General features: G+C 38.1%; 1 protein-coding gene across 9 annotated transcripts in view; it reads left to right on the forward strand.

The window, feature by feature from the left end:
* TERF1 (telomeric repeat binding factor 1) overlaps nucleotides 1-11,142 on the forward strand; it is a 34,155-nt gene extending 23,013 nt beyond the window's left edge. For 4 of the 9 annotated variants that reach the window (XM_058699839.1, XM_058699831.1, XM_058699830.1 and 1 more), the window contains 2 exons: nucleotides 5,480-5,583; nucleotides 10,005-11,142. In XM_058699839.1, coding sequence (XP_058555822.1) covers nucleotides 5,480-5,583; nucleotides 10,005-10,181 — 281 coding nt within the window. In that variant the 3' untranslated portion in view covers nucleotides 10,182-11,142. Of the gene's footprint in view, nucleotides 1-5,479; nucleotides 5,584-5,798; nucleotides 9,856-10,004 lie in introns of those variants that run through there. The other 5 variants (XM_058699835.1, XM_058699833.1, XM_058699838.1 and 2 more) reach the window with 4 other exon arrangements.
* Nucleotides 11,143-16,449: the final 5,307 nt, after the last annotated feature.

Raw genomic sequence — 16,449 nt, forward strand, 5'->3', positions numbered from 1 at the left:
ATGTTCATTCAGCAAATGTTTATTGAACCTACACTATGTTCTGGGTACTGTATGAATGAATGCAAGGATATTTAAACTGTTGCTGCACAGTATTGTTTCCTGATCCATATAACACTAGTAGATGTGCCAGCTTGATGCCAGGGACAGAGTGGGGCTGCAGTAGGTGCTAAATGGATAAATTTATTCATAGCTGATGGCTGATGACAGGGCTGGTATTCATCGATATTTGTAAATTGCAGCTCTGAAATGTTTACATTCATAGATACTATTATCATCCTCAGTTTAAAGATGGCAAAGTTAAACTCAAAGAAATATTTGCTTCATGTTCCAAAATTGCTCTGCATCTATTGCTGCAAAATAGGAATCAATTATAAACTAAAATAATTTGGGATTCTGGACTTTTAATTTCATAATACAAAACTCAAAGAAATGGAAACATATACTTCTTTACATTCTAAATAGTTGATCAGTGGCTAAACTCTGAGAACTATAAATAAATAACCTCATTGCAGAGTGGTTTGACAGTGACTGTGGATGTTGAGCCTGGAAGATCTTCTGAGTTTTTGTACATTTCTTGACTTTTTGTTACGTTAGTAATACATACATACACATTTTTTTAACCTTCCAGTTTGGTTAAAAGGCATGCAGTATCCTCTCTTCATAGTTAGAGGATATTAGTTTTGTTTGTGCTAAACAGTTTTTTTCAAAAATTTTTAAAACACCTTTTTAAAAAAATTTTTTTTCAGATTTGTAAAACTGCCATGTACTTGTAAAAAATCAAGTGATTCAGAAAACTTGAAAGAAAAAAAAATCCCCTAAATTCTTTCTGTGCAGAAAAAACTTACCAGCATTCAGTGAGGTGATGATTAATATTTGAGTTAAAAGCTTTCTGTATGTAAACTCATTTAATTCTCAGCAGTCTTACAAGTGCTTTTTTTTTTTTTTTATCATCCCCATTTTACAGGTCGGGAAGCTGATAAAAAAGAGATTAAGTAAATTGCACGTGGTCACAGAAACAGTGAACAGAAATAGAATTTGAAATTAGACATTCTTTTTTTTAAGTAAACTCTATGCCCAATGTGGGGCTTGAACTCATGTTGCCAAGATCAAGAGTTTCATGTTCTTACCAACTGAGCCAGACGGGTGAAATTAGACATTCTGACTGAACAGCCCATACCTTTAATTGCTGGACTAGACTACTCCAATGGAAGAATAGATAGCCAAATAAAAATTTAGAAAAATGTGATCAAGTTACATGTTACTTTAAAATATATTTACATTTAGTTTCAGGGGCACCTGGGTGGCTCAGTTGGTTGAACATCCGACTTCGGTTCAGGTCGTGATCTCACAGTTCATGGGTTTGAGCCCCGCGTCAGGCTGTGTGCTGACAGCTCAGAGCCTGGAGCCTGCTTCGGGTTCTGTGTCTTCCTCTCTCTCTGCCCCTTCCCTGCTCACACTCTGTCAATCTCTCTCTGGAAAAATAAGTAAACATTAAAAAAATTTTTTTTAATTTATTTACATTTAGTTTCTAAAGAATGAAACTGAAAAATTCACTGACTTTATGTAAATACTTCATGTTTCATAAGAAGTATATCAGTAATCTATATGATTCCTCCAAAATGAAGGATAAAGAATATGAACTGCTTCGAGAGGTCGGGTCAGGTTGCCTCTGTAATCATAGATTTAAACCTTAGACTGTTGATTGATTTTTATTTAAAAAGGGTGAGATTATTAAAAAAAAAAAAAAAAAAAAAAGATCTCCCCCAGTTACCCAGTTTTTCTTAGTCTCATTTCATATGTTCAAGGTTTGTAGCATTCTTTTCTAGCCATAATTCCCAAAGTAGTTTAATCTGTATTTAAATTGATTTATTGCTTACTACTGACCCTTTGACCATGATGTCCCCATTCCTTAACTCTTGTTTGGCTATGGTTTTTTAATCTTTATTTATTTTTGAGGGGGAGAGAGAGAGAGACAGACAGACAGAGCGTGAGTGGGGGAAGAACAAAGAGAGAGGGAGACACAGAATCCGAAGCAGGCTCCAGGCTCTGAGTTGTCAGCACAGAGCCCTATACAGGGCTTGGACCCACAAACTGTGAGATCATGACCTCACATGATTATGAGCTGAAGTCAGATGCTCAACCGGCTGAGCCACCCAGGCACCCCTTGGCTATGGTTTTTTAAAGATGGGATTATAGGTGTTATAATTTCTAAAGATTTACATCACTGAGAATGTCTATTCTTTTTTCTTTTTGGGATGAGAAAGGGAATTTACTTGCTCATGATACTTCTAAGTTCAGATATACATCACCTTCAGGTGTGGCTGGATCCTGCTCCTCAAGCATTTTCATCAGACCTGCTTCCTCTGTGTCTCTCAGCTCTGCTTTGCTCTGTTGGCCTCCCCTCTAGGAGGACCTCTTTTTTTTTTTTTTAATTGAAATATAGTTGACACAGAATGTTACATTAGTTTCATGTATAGAGAATAGTTATTATGACAACTCCATACATTATGCTATGCTCACCCTAGGGGTAGTTACCATCTGTCCCCATACAGTGTTAGTGCAATGCCATTGACATAGGGATCTATGCTATATCTTGAATCTGTAGTGTTTTTTGCTTAAAGGGAAATTTGGCTAAATGTAATATTCTTTGGAAATAGTTTTTTTTTTTATAACTTTACGGATATCAATTCATTATTTTTTTACTTTGTGAGGGCTGCTGTGGACAAGTCTGATGCCAACCTGACTTTCTCCCCACTTTGTATATGAGTTGCCTTTTATTTCTAGATTCACAGATCTTTTTTAATATTTGCACTTAATACTATAAATTCCCCTTTAATTACTGCTTTAGTTTTATCCCACAGATTTTGAAATGTTGTTTTTTCATTTAGTTCAAAATATTTTTTCATTTCCCTTAAGACTTTTTCTTTGACTTACAGCCTATTTACAAGTTCTTTGTTTAATTTCCAAATATTGAAAGATATTCCAGATAATCTTTCTCTTATTGCTTCCCAATTTAATTCTGTTTGGGACTGAGAAAATACTTTGTAGGATTTCTTTCTTTTTTTAAGTTGTTTTATGGTGCGTAATATGGTCTGTCTTGGTGAGTGTTGATGTACACTTGAGAAGAATGTGAATTCTGTTGTTGAATGGAGTGTTGTAAAATGTCAGTTAGGTCAAGTTGGTTCATAGTGCTGTTCCAATTTGGGTATGCTTATTTTTGCCTACTTGTTCCACCAGTTTCTGAAAGAGAATACTGAGACCTCCAACTGTAATGATTAATTTAGTTATTGATCTCTGCTAATTTATTAATTTCCTTTTTGTTTTTATAGTCCTCTAGCACCTGTTTAAACAATTTGCAATAGGAAAATCTCTGTTCATAACTAGTGTGTTTTCCATTTTCCTGGTTGGAGCCTGACTAGCATATACGGTCTGTTCCTGCAACAATACCATATTGTATCAATTACTGTAGCTTTATAATAACTCCTTATGTGATAGAGCAGTTCCCTTCATCTTACAGAAGTATTTTGACTGTTCTCGGTGTTTTGGTCTTCTGTGTTGTCAGGAAAAAACCCAACTTCATAGAGGATTCTGCAGGTGCCACAAGTAGACAATAAGACCTAACAAGTCAGAGCAAAACAGTTTGTTATAGCACAGCAAATAGCATGGTGTCCACATAGTTGTGCTGATTCCTTTATCCCAAGTCCCATAGACAGTGTAATGGCCCCAGATAGACACTGTGCAGGCAATGGGTTGTATGGTAACTGAGGAACTTGATGCCAAGGGCCTAGCACTTTTTGAATAAGCAGCAAAACATGATAGCAAACAAGCTAGTTTCCTGTCCCCCTTCCCCACCCCCACCCCCCCCACCCCCCTCCCAGCCCAAACACCCCTGCAGGAAAGAGTAGTTATGTGGTGCTCAGGCTGTGGTTCCTTTGACCTACTTAGGTGCCTATTTGACTACAAAACTGCTTCGTATCAGGAAACAAAGAAACCTTGTACATTCAGCAAAAACTGAAGGGATGCTCAGGACCATTGGTGGACTACTTCTCATAATACATATAATTTTAGAATAATCTTATTAAGTTCTACAAAACACCCTGTTAAAATTTTTATTTGAAGTTGCATTGTAGGGGCACCTGGGTGGTTAAGCATCTGACTATTGATTTCAGCTCAGGGCATGATCTCATGGTTTGTGAGGTGGAGCCATGCATCAGGCCCTGTGTTGACAGTGAGGATTCTCTCTCCCTGCCACTCCCTTGTTCACACAGGCTCGCATGCTCTCTCTCTCAAAATAAATAAGTAAACAGGAAAAAAATATTTTAGGGGCACCTGGGTGGCTCAGTCAGTTAAACATCAGACTCCGGCTCAGGTCATGATCTCACAGTTCGTGAGTTCAAGCCCCATGTCAGGCTCTGTGCTGACAGCTCAGAGCCTGGAGCCTGCTTCGGGTTCTGTGTCTCCCTCTCTCTCTCTGCCCCTCTCCCACTTGCTCGCTCTCTCTCTGCTTCAAAAATAAACATTAGAAAAAATGTTTTAATAAATATTTTAAAAGATGAAATTCCATTGTAAACAATAGATACTTTTGGAAAAAATGGACACAGTTATTATATATTAGTATTAATTATAGACTTTAGTTATAGACTATATTAATTATATGAAGTCTTCCTATGCAGCATATTTCTCTATTTAGATTGTCTCATATATTTTCTTATAATGTGTAGTGTATATATATAGACATACATAGTAAAGCTTTATAATTTACTATATACATACAGATCTTGACTACTTTTGCTAGGTTTATTTATAAGAATATTGTATTTTTTGTTACTATTGCATATATTATCTTTTGCTTGTTTAAATTAAGTATTTTAACTGTTGCTAATAAACAGAAATACTGTTGAGTTTTGTTTAATGATCTTATATCCAACCATCCTGCTAAACTCTTTATTTGTAGAGATTTTCAGTGTTTTTACATAAACAGTTTTCTTTCAATAGTTAAGTTCTATTTCTTTTCAGTAACATGTACATTTATTTTTGTCTTACTAAGCTGACTATATGTAAAAAAGAAGGAATGGGGAAGGGTTACAATTCTTACACTAGGTCAGGTATTCCTTAAGCATTATCCTAAGTAAATTTCAACAATCCTGTAAGATAAATATTACTCAATTTTTATTTTTTTTTATTTATTTTTTTTTTTTAGCAGATGATGAGAAATAGTTCTGGGAGATAAAATAACTTGCTTAAAGACATATAAAAGAATCAGCATCAGCATTCAATACCCCCTATGATTTTCGAAAACTGATCTTTGCATTGTACCGTGCTGCTTCCAGATTCAAAGGGGAAAAAATTAAACAGCCAGAGTTCTTTTATTTAAAATAGCTAAATACTAGATAGGAATTTCATGGTAACCTTTAAAAATATAATCCCCTTTTTTATTTTAATGTGACACAGTTTTTGATGACTATATTTCTACATTTAGGTAGAGGAAAGGAAAAAAACAGACAAACCACTGAAAGCAAGAGAAGACACATTTTGAACAGTCAGCCAGTAACTTCCAGAAAACGTCGATCTAGGAAAAAACAGGTATTCATTATATTTCCTTATTTTTGTCTCCCTTCCTGTCTTTGGTTTTCTCTAGAGACTCCCTAGTAAGAATTTGAAGCAGCTTTTCCAGCTGAGGCAGTTGTTTTACAGGAGCCCAGATACAGGAGGAGGGGAAGTATTCTATAGTTTTGTGATTTTTCTAATTCGTTGACTGAGTTGTGTCCCGGGCTAAAACCATCCAACGTGCTTCTCAGCTTTTATTTCCTCTAGAGGGGGCTGGAGTTGGCTGGAGATGAGTTGGAGTTGTGGGCACCTGGAGTTTTTTAATTGAAACTTGTCCACAGTGAGTCTCCATCACTTCACCCATCATAGTTACATGTTTCTATCAGTACTGGCTCTAGCTGTGAGCTTCTTTTCCTGATAAGCTGTGATTCTCTATATCACCCTTTTTGTTTTTCTAGTTTTTATGTTAGCAGTTTGCCTATTGGCGTTAATTCTCTAGTGGATCTACAAAGAGTCGTTGACTTTCAGTTTAGTTTTTTTCTTTTGAGAACTGGAGTGATCTTTCCAAGCTTTTATATGTCCCAGAACTAGAAGTCTCAGCCTCATACATTTTTTTTTAATTAATTTATTTTGAGAAAGTGAGCACAAGCTGGGGAGGGGAAGAGAGAATGGAAGGGAGAATCCCGAACAGGCTCCCCACTGCCAGCACAGAGCCCCACTCGGGGCTTGATCCCATGAACCATGAGGTCACAACCTGCTCTGAAACCTAGAGTCAGACGTTTAACCAGCTGAGCCACCAGGTGCCCATCTGCCTCATAATTTTTTTTTTTTAATGTTTATTTATTTTTGAGAGAGACAGAGTATGAGCAGGGGAGGGAGGGACAGACAGACAGACAGACGGACACAGAATCCGAAATAGGCTCCAGGCTCTGAGCTGTCAGCACAGAGCCCAAGGCTGGGCTCGAACTCGGGAATGGCAAGATCATGCATGACCTAGGCCAAAGTCAGACGCTTAACCACCTGAGCCACCCAGGCACCCCTGCCTCATACTTTTAATTGACCTTTCCCTGTAGTTCTTCTGGCAACAATTCCAAATGAGATTGTACGTGTTATTTATAGATATATATAAAAAAAAAAAGTTTTTTTCTTTTTTTGGTATTTTAAAAAAAATAGTTTATCAACTACATAATTTAAATAATAGAACATAGATGGTATTGTCTGTCACTGTTTACTATTGCCAAAAAAGAATTCTTTGGCTATCACAAGTACCTCATTTTATTTTTAGCTTTCCACTGTTGGCTTTTTGGTGGGACAGTTTTTTTCAGTTGAGTGACAGATTTCATCTTATTTTGTGTTAACATTTTCGTTCTTTAAAAAATTTTATTGCAGTAGTCTGTACCTGATTGGACAGATTCTCCTTGCTGCATTTGTCTGTGAAACAGACAAAGGTATTTCTGCCTGCCTCATCACAGTTTTATGGGTTTTTGAGAGAGAGAGAGAGAGAGAGAGAGAGAGAGCACATGTGCACAAGCAGGGGAGGGGCAGAAGGAAAGGAGAGAGAGAGAATCTTAAGCCAGCTCCACACCCATCAAGAGCCCCACTTGGGGCTTGATCTCCTCGATCTCTTTGATCTCCTGACCATGAGATCATGACCTGAGCTGAAATGAAGAGTTGGATGCCTACCTCAACTGAGCCACCTAGGTGCCCCATCGTCACAGGTTAAAAAGAGACTTCCTTTTGTAAATTTATTCTATTAAAGAGTAAAAGTAAATGTCTTTCAACAACAAAGACTTTTTTCCCCAGAGATGGTATGTAATGGGAATTACTGTAATTGGGGGTTTTTTGGTACTATAAATAGTATCATTTTAAGGCATTATAGAGCATTGGTTTTTTCTTCTGAAAGACATTAAAAATGACAATACGATTTTCAAATATAAGTTACATAAAACATTTTTAACCATAGGAGAGAAAATGGTGCGTTTTAATTTGTTATATGCTCTTTATATTTTGCGGGTTATGGGCTTGACCAGGGTTGTTATTTTTTTTTATTGATTCTATGTATAATATTTCAAGGAAAGCAGGGGCGCCTCAGTGACTCGTTTGAGCATCCAACTTTGGTTTAGGTCATTATCTCAACAGTTTCATGGGTTCAAGCCCCACATCGGGCTCCACACTCTGTGGAGCCTGCTTCAGATTCTCTCACTCCCTCTCCATCCGCCCCTCCCCCACTCATGCTCATGTGCACACGTGTTCTCTCTCTCTCTCTCTCTCTCTCTCTCTCTCTCTCTCTCTCTCTCTCTCTCTCAATTAAATAAACTTAAAAAAAAGAAAGCAAAAGACAGAAAAGCACAAGGAATACAGATTTTTTATGTCCCAAAATGTCATCTTAAACTGTTTGTTTATTATGTGATATTATGAATGGAATCTAAGAAGTCAGATATAGAAAATGAAGAAACGAAAAAGAGGAAAGAGTAGACTCAAATGAAATTGTACTGCCCTTGTGTTTTCTTTTTGTTCTGACACCGTGAAGCCAATTGTGGCATCAACTCCGTTTGTAGAAAGTAGGAGTGGGCCTCTTTAAACTTTTAAAGATGATGTTATTATTTGCTATATGATCACATGTTCCATATGATGTTTTGCAAGACCCTTGCCTTTAAATCATAGATGAAATTAAGTTTGCAAGATTCCAAACATTCAGATCAAACAAAAGAAGGCATAAACAATCACAGAGTAATAATACATCAAATTAAAGTTACTCTTTTTCAAGAAGAAAAAATTAAATAATGTTAAAAACTGAGGTTAACCTTCACTTGACAAAATTATAACTAACTTCTAGGTGAGAGGTTGGCAAACTCTGCAAAGGGCCAGGTAGTGAATATTTTAATAGGCTTTATGGGCCATATACTGTTTCTGTCACATATTTTTTTCCTCTTTAAAAACCTTATTTTGAAATGTAAAAACCGTTGTTAGCTTCTGGTCAGTGCAAACAGCCTAAGACTGGAGTTTGGCAGTAGCTTGCTAACCTCTGCTGTATGTGATCCACTGGAAAATACTGTTTAAATTTGTACCCAGAAACCTAAAGGGGATTCAGGCAGAGAATATTAATTTATTTTTTAAGAGATCTGAGCTTTTGTGTTGTATCAGGTACCATCTGTGCATTCTATTAAAAGTAATTAGCTCAGCTTAGAACAAGAAAACTGTGGTGTATATCTGAAATTTGCATAAACCAATGACTACTTTTTATTTTTTTCTTTATTTTTTTAATGTTTATTTTTTTATTTTTGAGAGAAGTAGTGCACACATGAGTGGGAGGGGCAGAGAGAGAGAGAAACACAGAATCCCAAGCAGGCTTCAGGCTCTGAGCTGTCAGCACAGAGCCCGACGCAGGGCTCAAACTCATGATCCATGAGATCATGACCTGAGCTGAAGTCCAAAGCTTAACTGACTGAGCCGTCCAAGCACCCCGATACTTTTTAAAACCAAACAAAACTGGAGTGCCTGGGTGGCTCGGTCAGTTGAGCATCCAACTCTTGATTTTGGCTCAGGTCATAATCTCACGGTTTGTGAGTTCAAGCCCTACACTGGGCTCTGCGCTGACAGCATGGAGCCTCCTTCGGATTCTGTCTCCCTCTCTCTCTCTCTGCCCCTCCCCCGCTTGCTCTCTGTTTCTCAAAATAAATAAAAATAAACTTAAAAAACTGAACAAAACTGTAGCAACTTCTTACAGAAATTCTTAACTTGGGGATTGTAAAAGTGATAGATTTTTTTTTTTTCACACTTATTTTTTTTTTTGTGAGAGAGAGCGTGAGCAGGGGAGGGGCAGAGAGACAGGGAAACACAGAATCTGAAGCAGTTCCAGGCTCTGAGCTGTTGGCACAGAGCCCAATGCGGGGCTTGAACTCAACAAGCTGTGAGATCATGACCTGGGCCGAAGTCGGACACTTAACTGACTGAGCCACCCAGGCGCCCCATGATAGATATTTTAAAGGGGAGTCTAAGTAGCCTCTGAAATGTTATGTAAAATTTTGTATACCTTCTGTTGTCTGTGAAATGGATCCACAGCTTATAAGCTGTTACAGAAATCTAAGAAATGTACATGCAAATTCTTCCTCCTTTAGAAACTTTAATACTGGGGTGCCTGGGTGGCTCAGTTGGTTAAGCGTCTGACTTTGGCTCCAGTCATGATCTTGCGGTTCGTGAGTTCAAGCCCCGTGTCAGACTCTGTGTTCAGAGCCTGGAGCCTGCTTCGGATTCTGTGTCTCCCTCTGTCTCTCTGCCCTTCTTCTACTCACACTGTCTCTCTATCTCTCTCTCTCAAAAATAAACAAACATTAAGAAAAAAAAAAGAAACTTTAATATTATTTTGATTAAAAACAGTTGGATTTATAGTAAGTATGTTCTTTAATTTTTTAAAGAATTTTACTTCTGTGAATAACTGTTCTATATTTTATCATAAGGCATGGCTCTGGGAAGAAGACAAGAATCTGAGATCTGGTGTGAGGAAATACGGAGAGGGAAACTGGTCTAAAATACTATTACATTATAAATTCAACAACCGAACAGGCGTCATGTTAAAAGACAGATGGAGGACTATGAAGAAGCTAAAACTAATTTGCTCAGACAGTGAAGACTGAATGTGTTTGTAAAAGCTTGGTAAAAGGGCAGTTAAATAGTTTGATCACGGCATTTTGTTTGAAACCGGTGGTCATTGATGTGTCTTAAAATTCTTATCTAAAGCTTTACAGTATGATTACAGTGTCACTTTAATCTGAAGATTGATGCTATAAGAGTAAAATTCTATGCCGTCATTGCATTCTTAAAGAATATTTTTCCTTTGAAAAAATGTAAATTTGTTGAACCCTGGTGCTTTCAATAATCTTATCCCCGAATCCTGTCCCCCCGCCAAAAAAAACACAAAACCATGAAAACCTGGTAAGAGAAAAAATGTATTCCTGTTAACTTATTCTGCGTCTGTAGGCTGACTTCACCTTGGTAACACACATAAAAGTAAAGTTTCTCTAAGACTTGATTTATGGCCTTAATATATTAGTTACTAATATGCTTATTTATAGAATGTACAAAGCAATCCATGACTTGTAATATACTTAAATTTTCCTTACAGTAGTTTCATATAAGGGAGAAAACTTAAAAATAGTAATATCCATACAACAAAATTTGTACTATTACCAAGAATAGCTTCATGTCTCATTTAGGTACATTTAACTTTGTTTCAGTGTTAAAAAAATCTGCTTTATAATATGGTCCCATAAATACCAGTTTCTATGATATTTTCATTTAATACATCAGTATTGGGCCTAAGTAGTATTCTGTAAATGCTTAAATTGGTATTAACCATGGTTATTTGATGTCTGTGTTAAATGCTAAATAAACAATGTCATCATACCTTAACAATTTTAAGTTCTCACCAACCTTTTATTCTTTAGAGGATTTAGTCATAAACCAAGAGCATTCTTTGATATTTGGAGTCACATGTGCTTTATTTAATGAGTGAAAATACTGAAGTATTGGTGTACAAAATTAAATGGGAGTATTTTGTAATCCGTGTTTCACTTCTTATTAAAGTTGCATACATTACTTTCCCATTGTTCCTGAATTTATTTTCTTATACATCTAGTAAATGGAAATGTGGATAATTACTATATGCTTCTTAACTGTCCTTTACTAGTTACTGCCGTTGCTTATTACAGACATTTTGATGGTTTGTGCCAAAGCTAGCGACAAGAGCCAAAATGGACCTGTTAAGTAAACCTCATTCCAAACATACCATAAATCATCAAATTCTAAGTTTCCATTAACTGTGAGATGCTCAATTATTTTATGTGCCACTAAAAAGGATCAGTGTGTTTATGCTATACTATGGTGCTTTCTTGAGAATTTTATTTTACTTATTAAAAGAGCTATTTTAGTTTAAAGATAAATTTCTATCATATGACTTGTGGATATGTAAAAAGGAGAAGCAAAATAAGTTGAATAATGTATTTCTAAAACTTCATCTTAAATCTGAATTTTTTCTTCAAAATTTTTGAGATAATTGTAGATTCACATGAAGTTGTTAAATGATACAGAGAGGTTGCTTGTACACTTGTTCCTCCAATTTTTTTCCCCACAATATTCATAAAACTACAGCGTCTCACCATCAGGATACTAAGGCAATCCACCAGTGTACTGAACATTCCCCGGTTTTGTGCTGTATGGTGGGTGTGTATTTAGTTCTAAATAATCTATCACTTGTGTAGGTTCACATCTTCACCACCATAGGTAAGATCCTGAGCAGTTCCACCACCACAGGGGTGCCTCCCCTTGCCACTCCTCTCCCTGTTGGCGTCATTCCTCCAGCCCCTGGCGGCCTCCATCTCTAAAGTCTCATCTTTATAAGATGCCGTGTAGTGACATTCACCGAAATGGTGGAGTAGGGAGCTCCAAAGACTTTTCCCTTTACTGAGGCAACCATGAAGCTGGCAAATACTATGAGAATCTAATTTTTGAAGCTCGAGAATATAATTAAGACAACTGGAGGAGTGCTTATAAAGAGGCTACTACATCTTGCATGAGAAATTTTTGGTGTTCCCGCTTTCCGCACTTGGGACAGTGGCTGGTTTTCTTGGTGTGGCTTGATGGTGCCGGAGGGGCACCTCATTCTCACCACACTGTTGTGTTTTGACCTGTCTGGCATTTCTCTGAGAGTTTAATCCAGAAGTTTCCCTTTGTCTTACCCCTTTTGAACTCTCAAGGGGCTTTAAAAACATTGCCTACAGTTGCCTAGAGTCAGGGATAGCACACAGACTGAAAAATCTGGGGAGCAAGATATGTGGGGGTGGGGAGGTGTGCAGGAAAGGCGCTTTGAAGGACTCATGTAAACCAGAATCCAGAAGGCCGCCCACGTGCCCAAGACGGCACAGTCTCAGACCTGGCAGAACCCTAGGCCTCTACCTCTAATCTTTGAGCTTCACACATACAGGAGGTGGAAGATAAAGCAAAGTGGTAAGTGATCGGCTGAATGTTGAGCGAGCCCTAATTCAGCCAATTTGCAAAGGCCAGGAGAATGTCTTGTTTCTCTTTTTGACTTGAGGCATTTAAGCAGATTAAATGAAACAACCAATTTTATGGTGTTTTTTTCTTTCGATTCATGGATGTAGCTGTAGTTTGTTCATTTTTATACAGTGATATATGATTATATCACCTTTACTATGTTGAATCTTCGAGTTGTGGAGATAAAAACCACTCAGAAGTGAGGACAGGCTGTTTTCTTCAGGGCGTGTTATAGCGAGGGAGTCAGCCACGACCGCTTGTGTTTTGCAGAGACACAGGCCGAAAGAAGTTTGTAAATGGGAAAGCTTTACGGTGAAAACACAAAGCTTCAGGCATGCTCTGTTTGGAAGCCATTGGCATGAGGAAACTGGAGCCTGGCCAGCATCTTATGTGATTGTTTTGGGGAACATATTTGGCTTACTCGGATTGGTCCTTAGTTTGGACAAAATATCAGGATGTTGGCAGTCATCGACCAAGTCCTGACCGTTCTGGGTGGATTGCTACAGACGTTTCATTTGGCAACCTAAACTGGTTGCTGCAGAGTTTGTGGGTCAGGGTTTGTTGTCATATAAGGTCTGTAAGGTCATATGAGGTCCATTTTTATATTCAGTCTCAGAATTGTTTCAGTTTATTGCTACAAGGCTTTTCCAATTTACATGAGGTCTAATATTAGGAATAATATTGACTCCTAAATAAACTGGTTAGGCATGATATTGTAACTCTTAGGAGACCATGTTAAAGGACCCAAATATATAGCCAACAGATAAAATGGAATATTAAAAACTATTCAAATAACCCAAAAGAAAGGTGATGGGGGGGGGAGGGGGAGGGCAGGAAGCAAAAACAAAACCACAGGGGCAAACAAAAATATGGCACACTGGAATCCAACCATGTCAATAATTATATTAAATATCAATGGTCTAAGCCAGGGGTTGGCAAGTTTTCTCTCTAGAGGGCCAGATAAAATAGTTCAGGCTTTGTGAGCCAAACAGTGCGTCAAGTCTTCTTGGAGTTAGCCATACACATAAATACTGAGTAGGTGTGGCTGTGTTCCAATAAAACTATATTTACAAAAACAACCGGCAGCGAGATTTAACTTGCAGGCTTTAGTTTGCTGACCTTTGCTTTTGAGTGCTAGATTGTGTTTTCTTTAAAACATATTGGACTTTGTTCGGTAAGCAGTTACTTGTGAAGCTGGGAATGTCTTAATTCTCTTTTTTTTTTCTTCCAGGTTTGGAAGTTTCCAAATTTAGAACCACTTTTAAAGTAAGCTAACAAAATGGGGTTTCTAAAGACCAGCCTGGTAAGGAGAATTTGGGGCACAAATCCACAGGACAGCGGACTGTGGTGACAGAATGGAGCCAAGGTAATGCTCCCACAATTCCTTAGGGAGAGGGGGAGAGTTTTGGATTTACTTCCAGTTCAGTTTTCCTCCAAGAATACAGTCTTTTGGGTGTCCCTGTTTAATTAATACCCCACTTCAGTGTGGCCTTGGGCTTGCATTCTGCCTCCCTTGCTGAGGAAGGCGATAATGGAACTTCTGAGTGTAGAACGGCGCCCCTTTCCTCTGCCCAATGGCGGAGCACAGCCCGCTGGAGGTGAAGAAACTGGCAGAGGGTGCAGGCGGTGCTGCCCTGGCAAAGCAGCCCACCATTGCTGGGGGGTGTGGGGAGGCTGCAGCTGGAACTCTACCACAGAGCTAGCATGCTGGATAATAGGATCTCTGGAAGGAAGGGCGTGGCCTGCTGTCACTAGGAGTTATTCCAGCGCCCTCTGTTGATAAAGCTTAACTGTTAGGTCAAGAGATGTTTGCTGAGCCCAGCCCCAGAATCACAAAGGAAGGCAAAGGAAGAGGGAACTGCAGCCCAGAGTCAAAAACTTGTTTGTTTTTACTTACCCTTCCCCACCACATACCCCTTCATCTGTCAAAATACTTCAACGTTTAAAGTAAGGCTTCATTGAAATCTAATCTGTGTTGAAAGAGCAAAAATAGAAGACAAATTTGACATAAGAAATGCGATGCTTTGGAAAATCTACAAGTCTCAAAGGAAAAGAATAATACTTTCTCAGTGTTTTTGTTTTCTACAAGAGAATTATTTAAAGAATGTTTTCCTTTTCCACTTGAGTCCTTGAGACGTTCACATCTGTCTTTGTCTTTATAAATTTGTGAGTGCTTTGCTTTGCGTGGATTATAACTCTTACAAAACCCTGATAAGGTGCAACGGTTTTAATAATTACAGGTCACCGACGAGGAATCGAGCTTCAGTTATTTTGACTTGCATCGGCAGAATTGCATTGTGAGTGACAGAACTTGTGTTGCTGATGGCCCATAATTAACACTTTTCTCTATCAAAAAAAAGAAAAAAGAATTTTCCCCCCTCTTTAGTCCATGGAAGTTGATGTCCCTCATAAAAAAAAAGCCCAGCTCACTGTTCTCAATACCAGTGGAGCTCAGCAGGAGCAGCAGCAAGCATAACACACAAGGATTGCTCAAACTGCGCCTGTAATTGAAGCGTATTTTTCATTGTCAAGTACTTTTTCATTATTTCAGAGATGCTTTTTTTTTTTTTAAGCATCTAATTCTAAGGCTTTCTACCACTACTAAGTGGTTAAAAACTACAGTAACAACTCTGCTGAGTTGTTAGCCAAGTGAATCCTGTGATGAGTCATTTTGCTTGTGCTTCCTGAGTACTTACCCTGGGCTGTTACTATTAACAGTAACTGCCTGATGTGATACAGGAGACATTTAACTCCCCTCCCCCCTCCACTTTCCTCCCCTCCCGGTACTCCTCCTGAGTTGCGTTCAGTTCAGCGTACTTCTTTGAGTTACTGAAGCTCCTCTTAAGCCATCAGCCTCAGACAGGATTCCTTGACTCCATGATGTAGGATGAGAAAATCAGGACCCCTAAACTCTGCGTTTCTGCTCTCCCCAGCTTCCCACACCCTCCTATTGCTAGCACATGGTCAAGGGCTCTGTTTGTTTGGATTGATTTGGTTCGTTTTTAGCCTTCAGTCTAATAATTATAATGGAATATTTTGTGGTTTAGATATGGGTTGATTCTAAAAAATCAGAAACCAATAAACCTGTATTATGATTATAGAGCGACTATATTATTCACATTAGATCCTAGAAGTGTGACTAACTCAAAAAATGTAATGTTATAGCATGAATTTATGCATTTCAAAGAAGTGTCAAGGTAAATTGTATTCTCTCTCTTTCTCTCCATTCCCCCTTCCCCAGTAGCTCAAAATCATGCCATATTTTAGTTTGCTTCACATTTTGACCATACTTCCATTTTCAATTTTTCCTGGGAATTTTTATCTCCATTTTTAAAGTAATCCATGTTCATAGTTTCAAAAGGAAAATTTTAACATGGGGCTTAAAATGGAAAACATTCTGCCCTTTCACTGCCCCCACAGTTCTCCTTAAAGGTGACCGACCACTCTGAACTCTTTCAACTCTCTTCTCAAGGATTGATTTTTATAGTTAATAAAAATATGCTCATACTGCTGTTTGTTATTTTCCAGTTGGAGCTATTAGATTATTGACCCTCCGCTGTATAGGATGAGGTTTTTGGGTCTCTTCATGCTCTGCCCCGAGTTCCCACAAACACACACGTCGCACCATATGCATGCTTCTCCTCCCCGGTTCTTCCAGGGTATTTGCACCCACATTTGGTTAAGTCAGGAATCAGTGTTTGTATTATTACAACTCTCCGTTACACCTGAGCTGTATGTACCCATCATTTATCATCTCCAAATTCTCTGACCCAACTGAAAATCTCTGAATACACTGAAATATGTCAGATATTCTGTTGATTTCATTGTTTTCTTGATGACACGCTTCCTCCT

This window comes from Neofelis nebulosa, chromosome 14 (assembly GCF_028018385.1).
Source record: "Neofelis nebulosa isolate mNeoNeb1 chromosome 14, mNeoNeb1.pri, whole genome shotgun sequence".
Taxonomy (NCBI): Eukaryota; Metazoa; Chordata; class Mammalia; order Carnivora; family Felidae; genus Neofelis; species Neofelis nebulosa.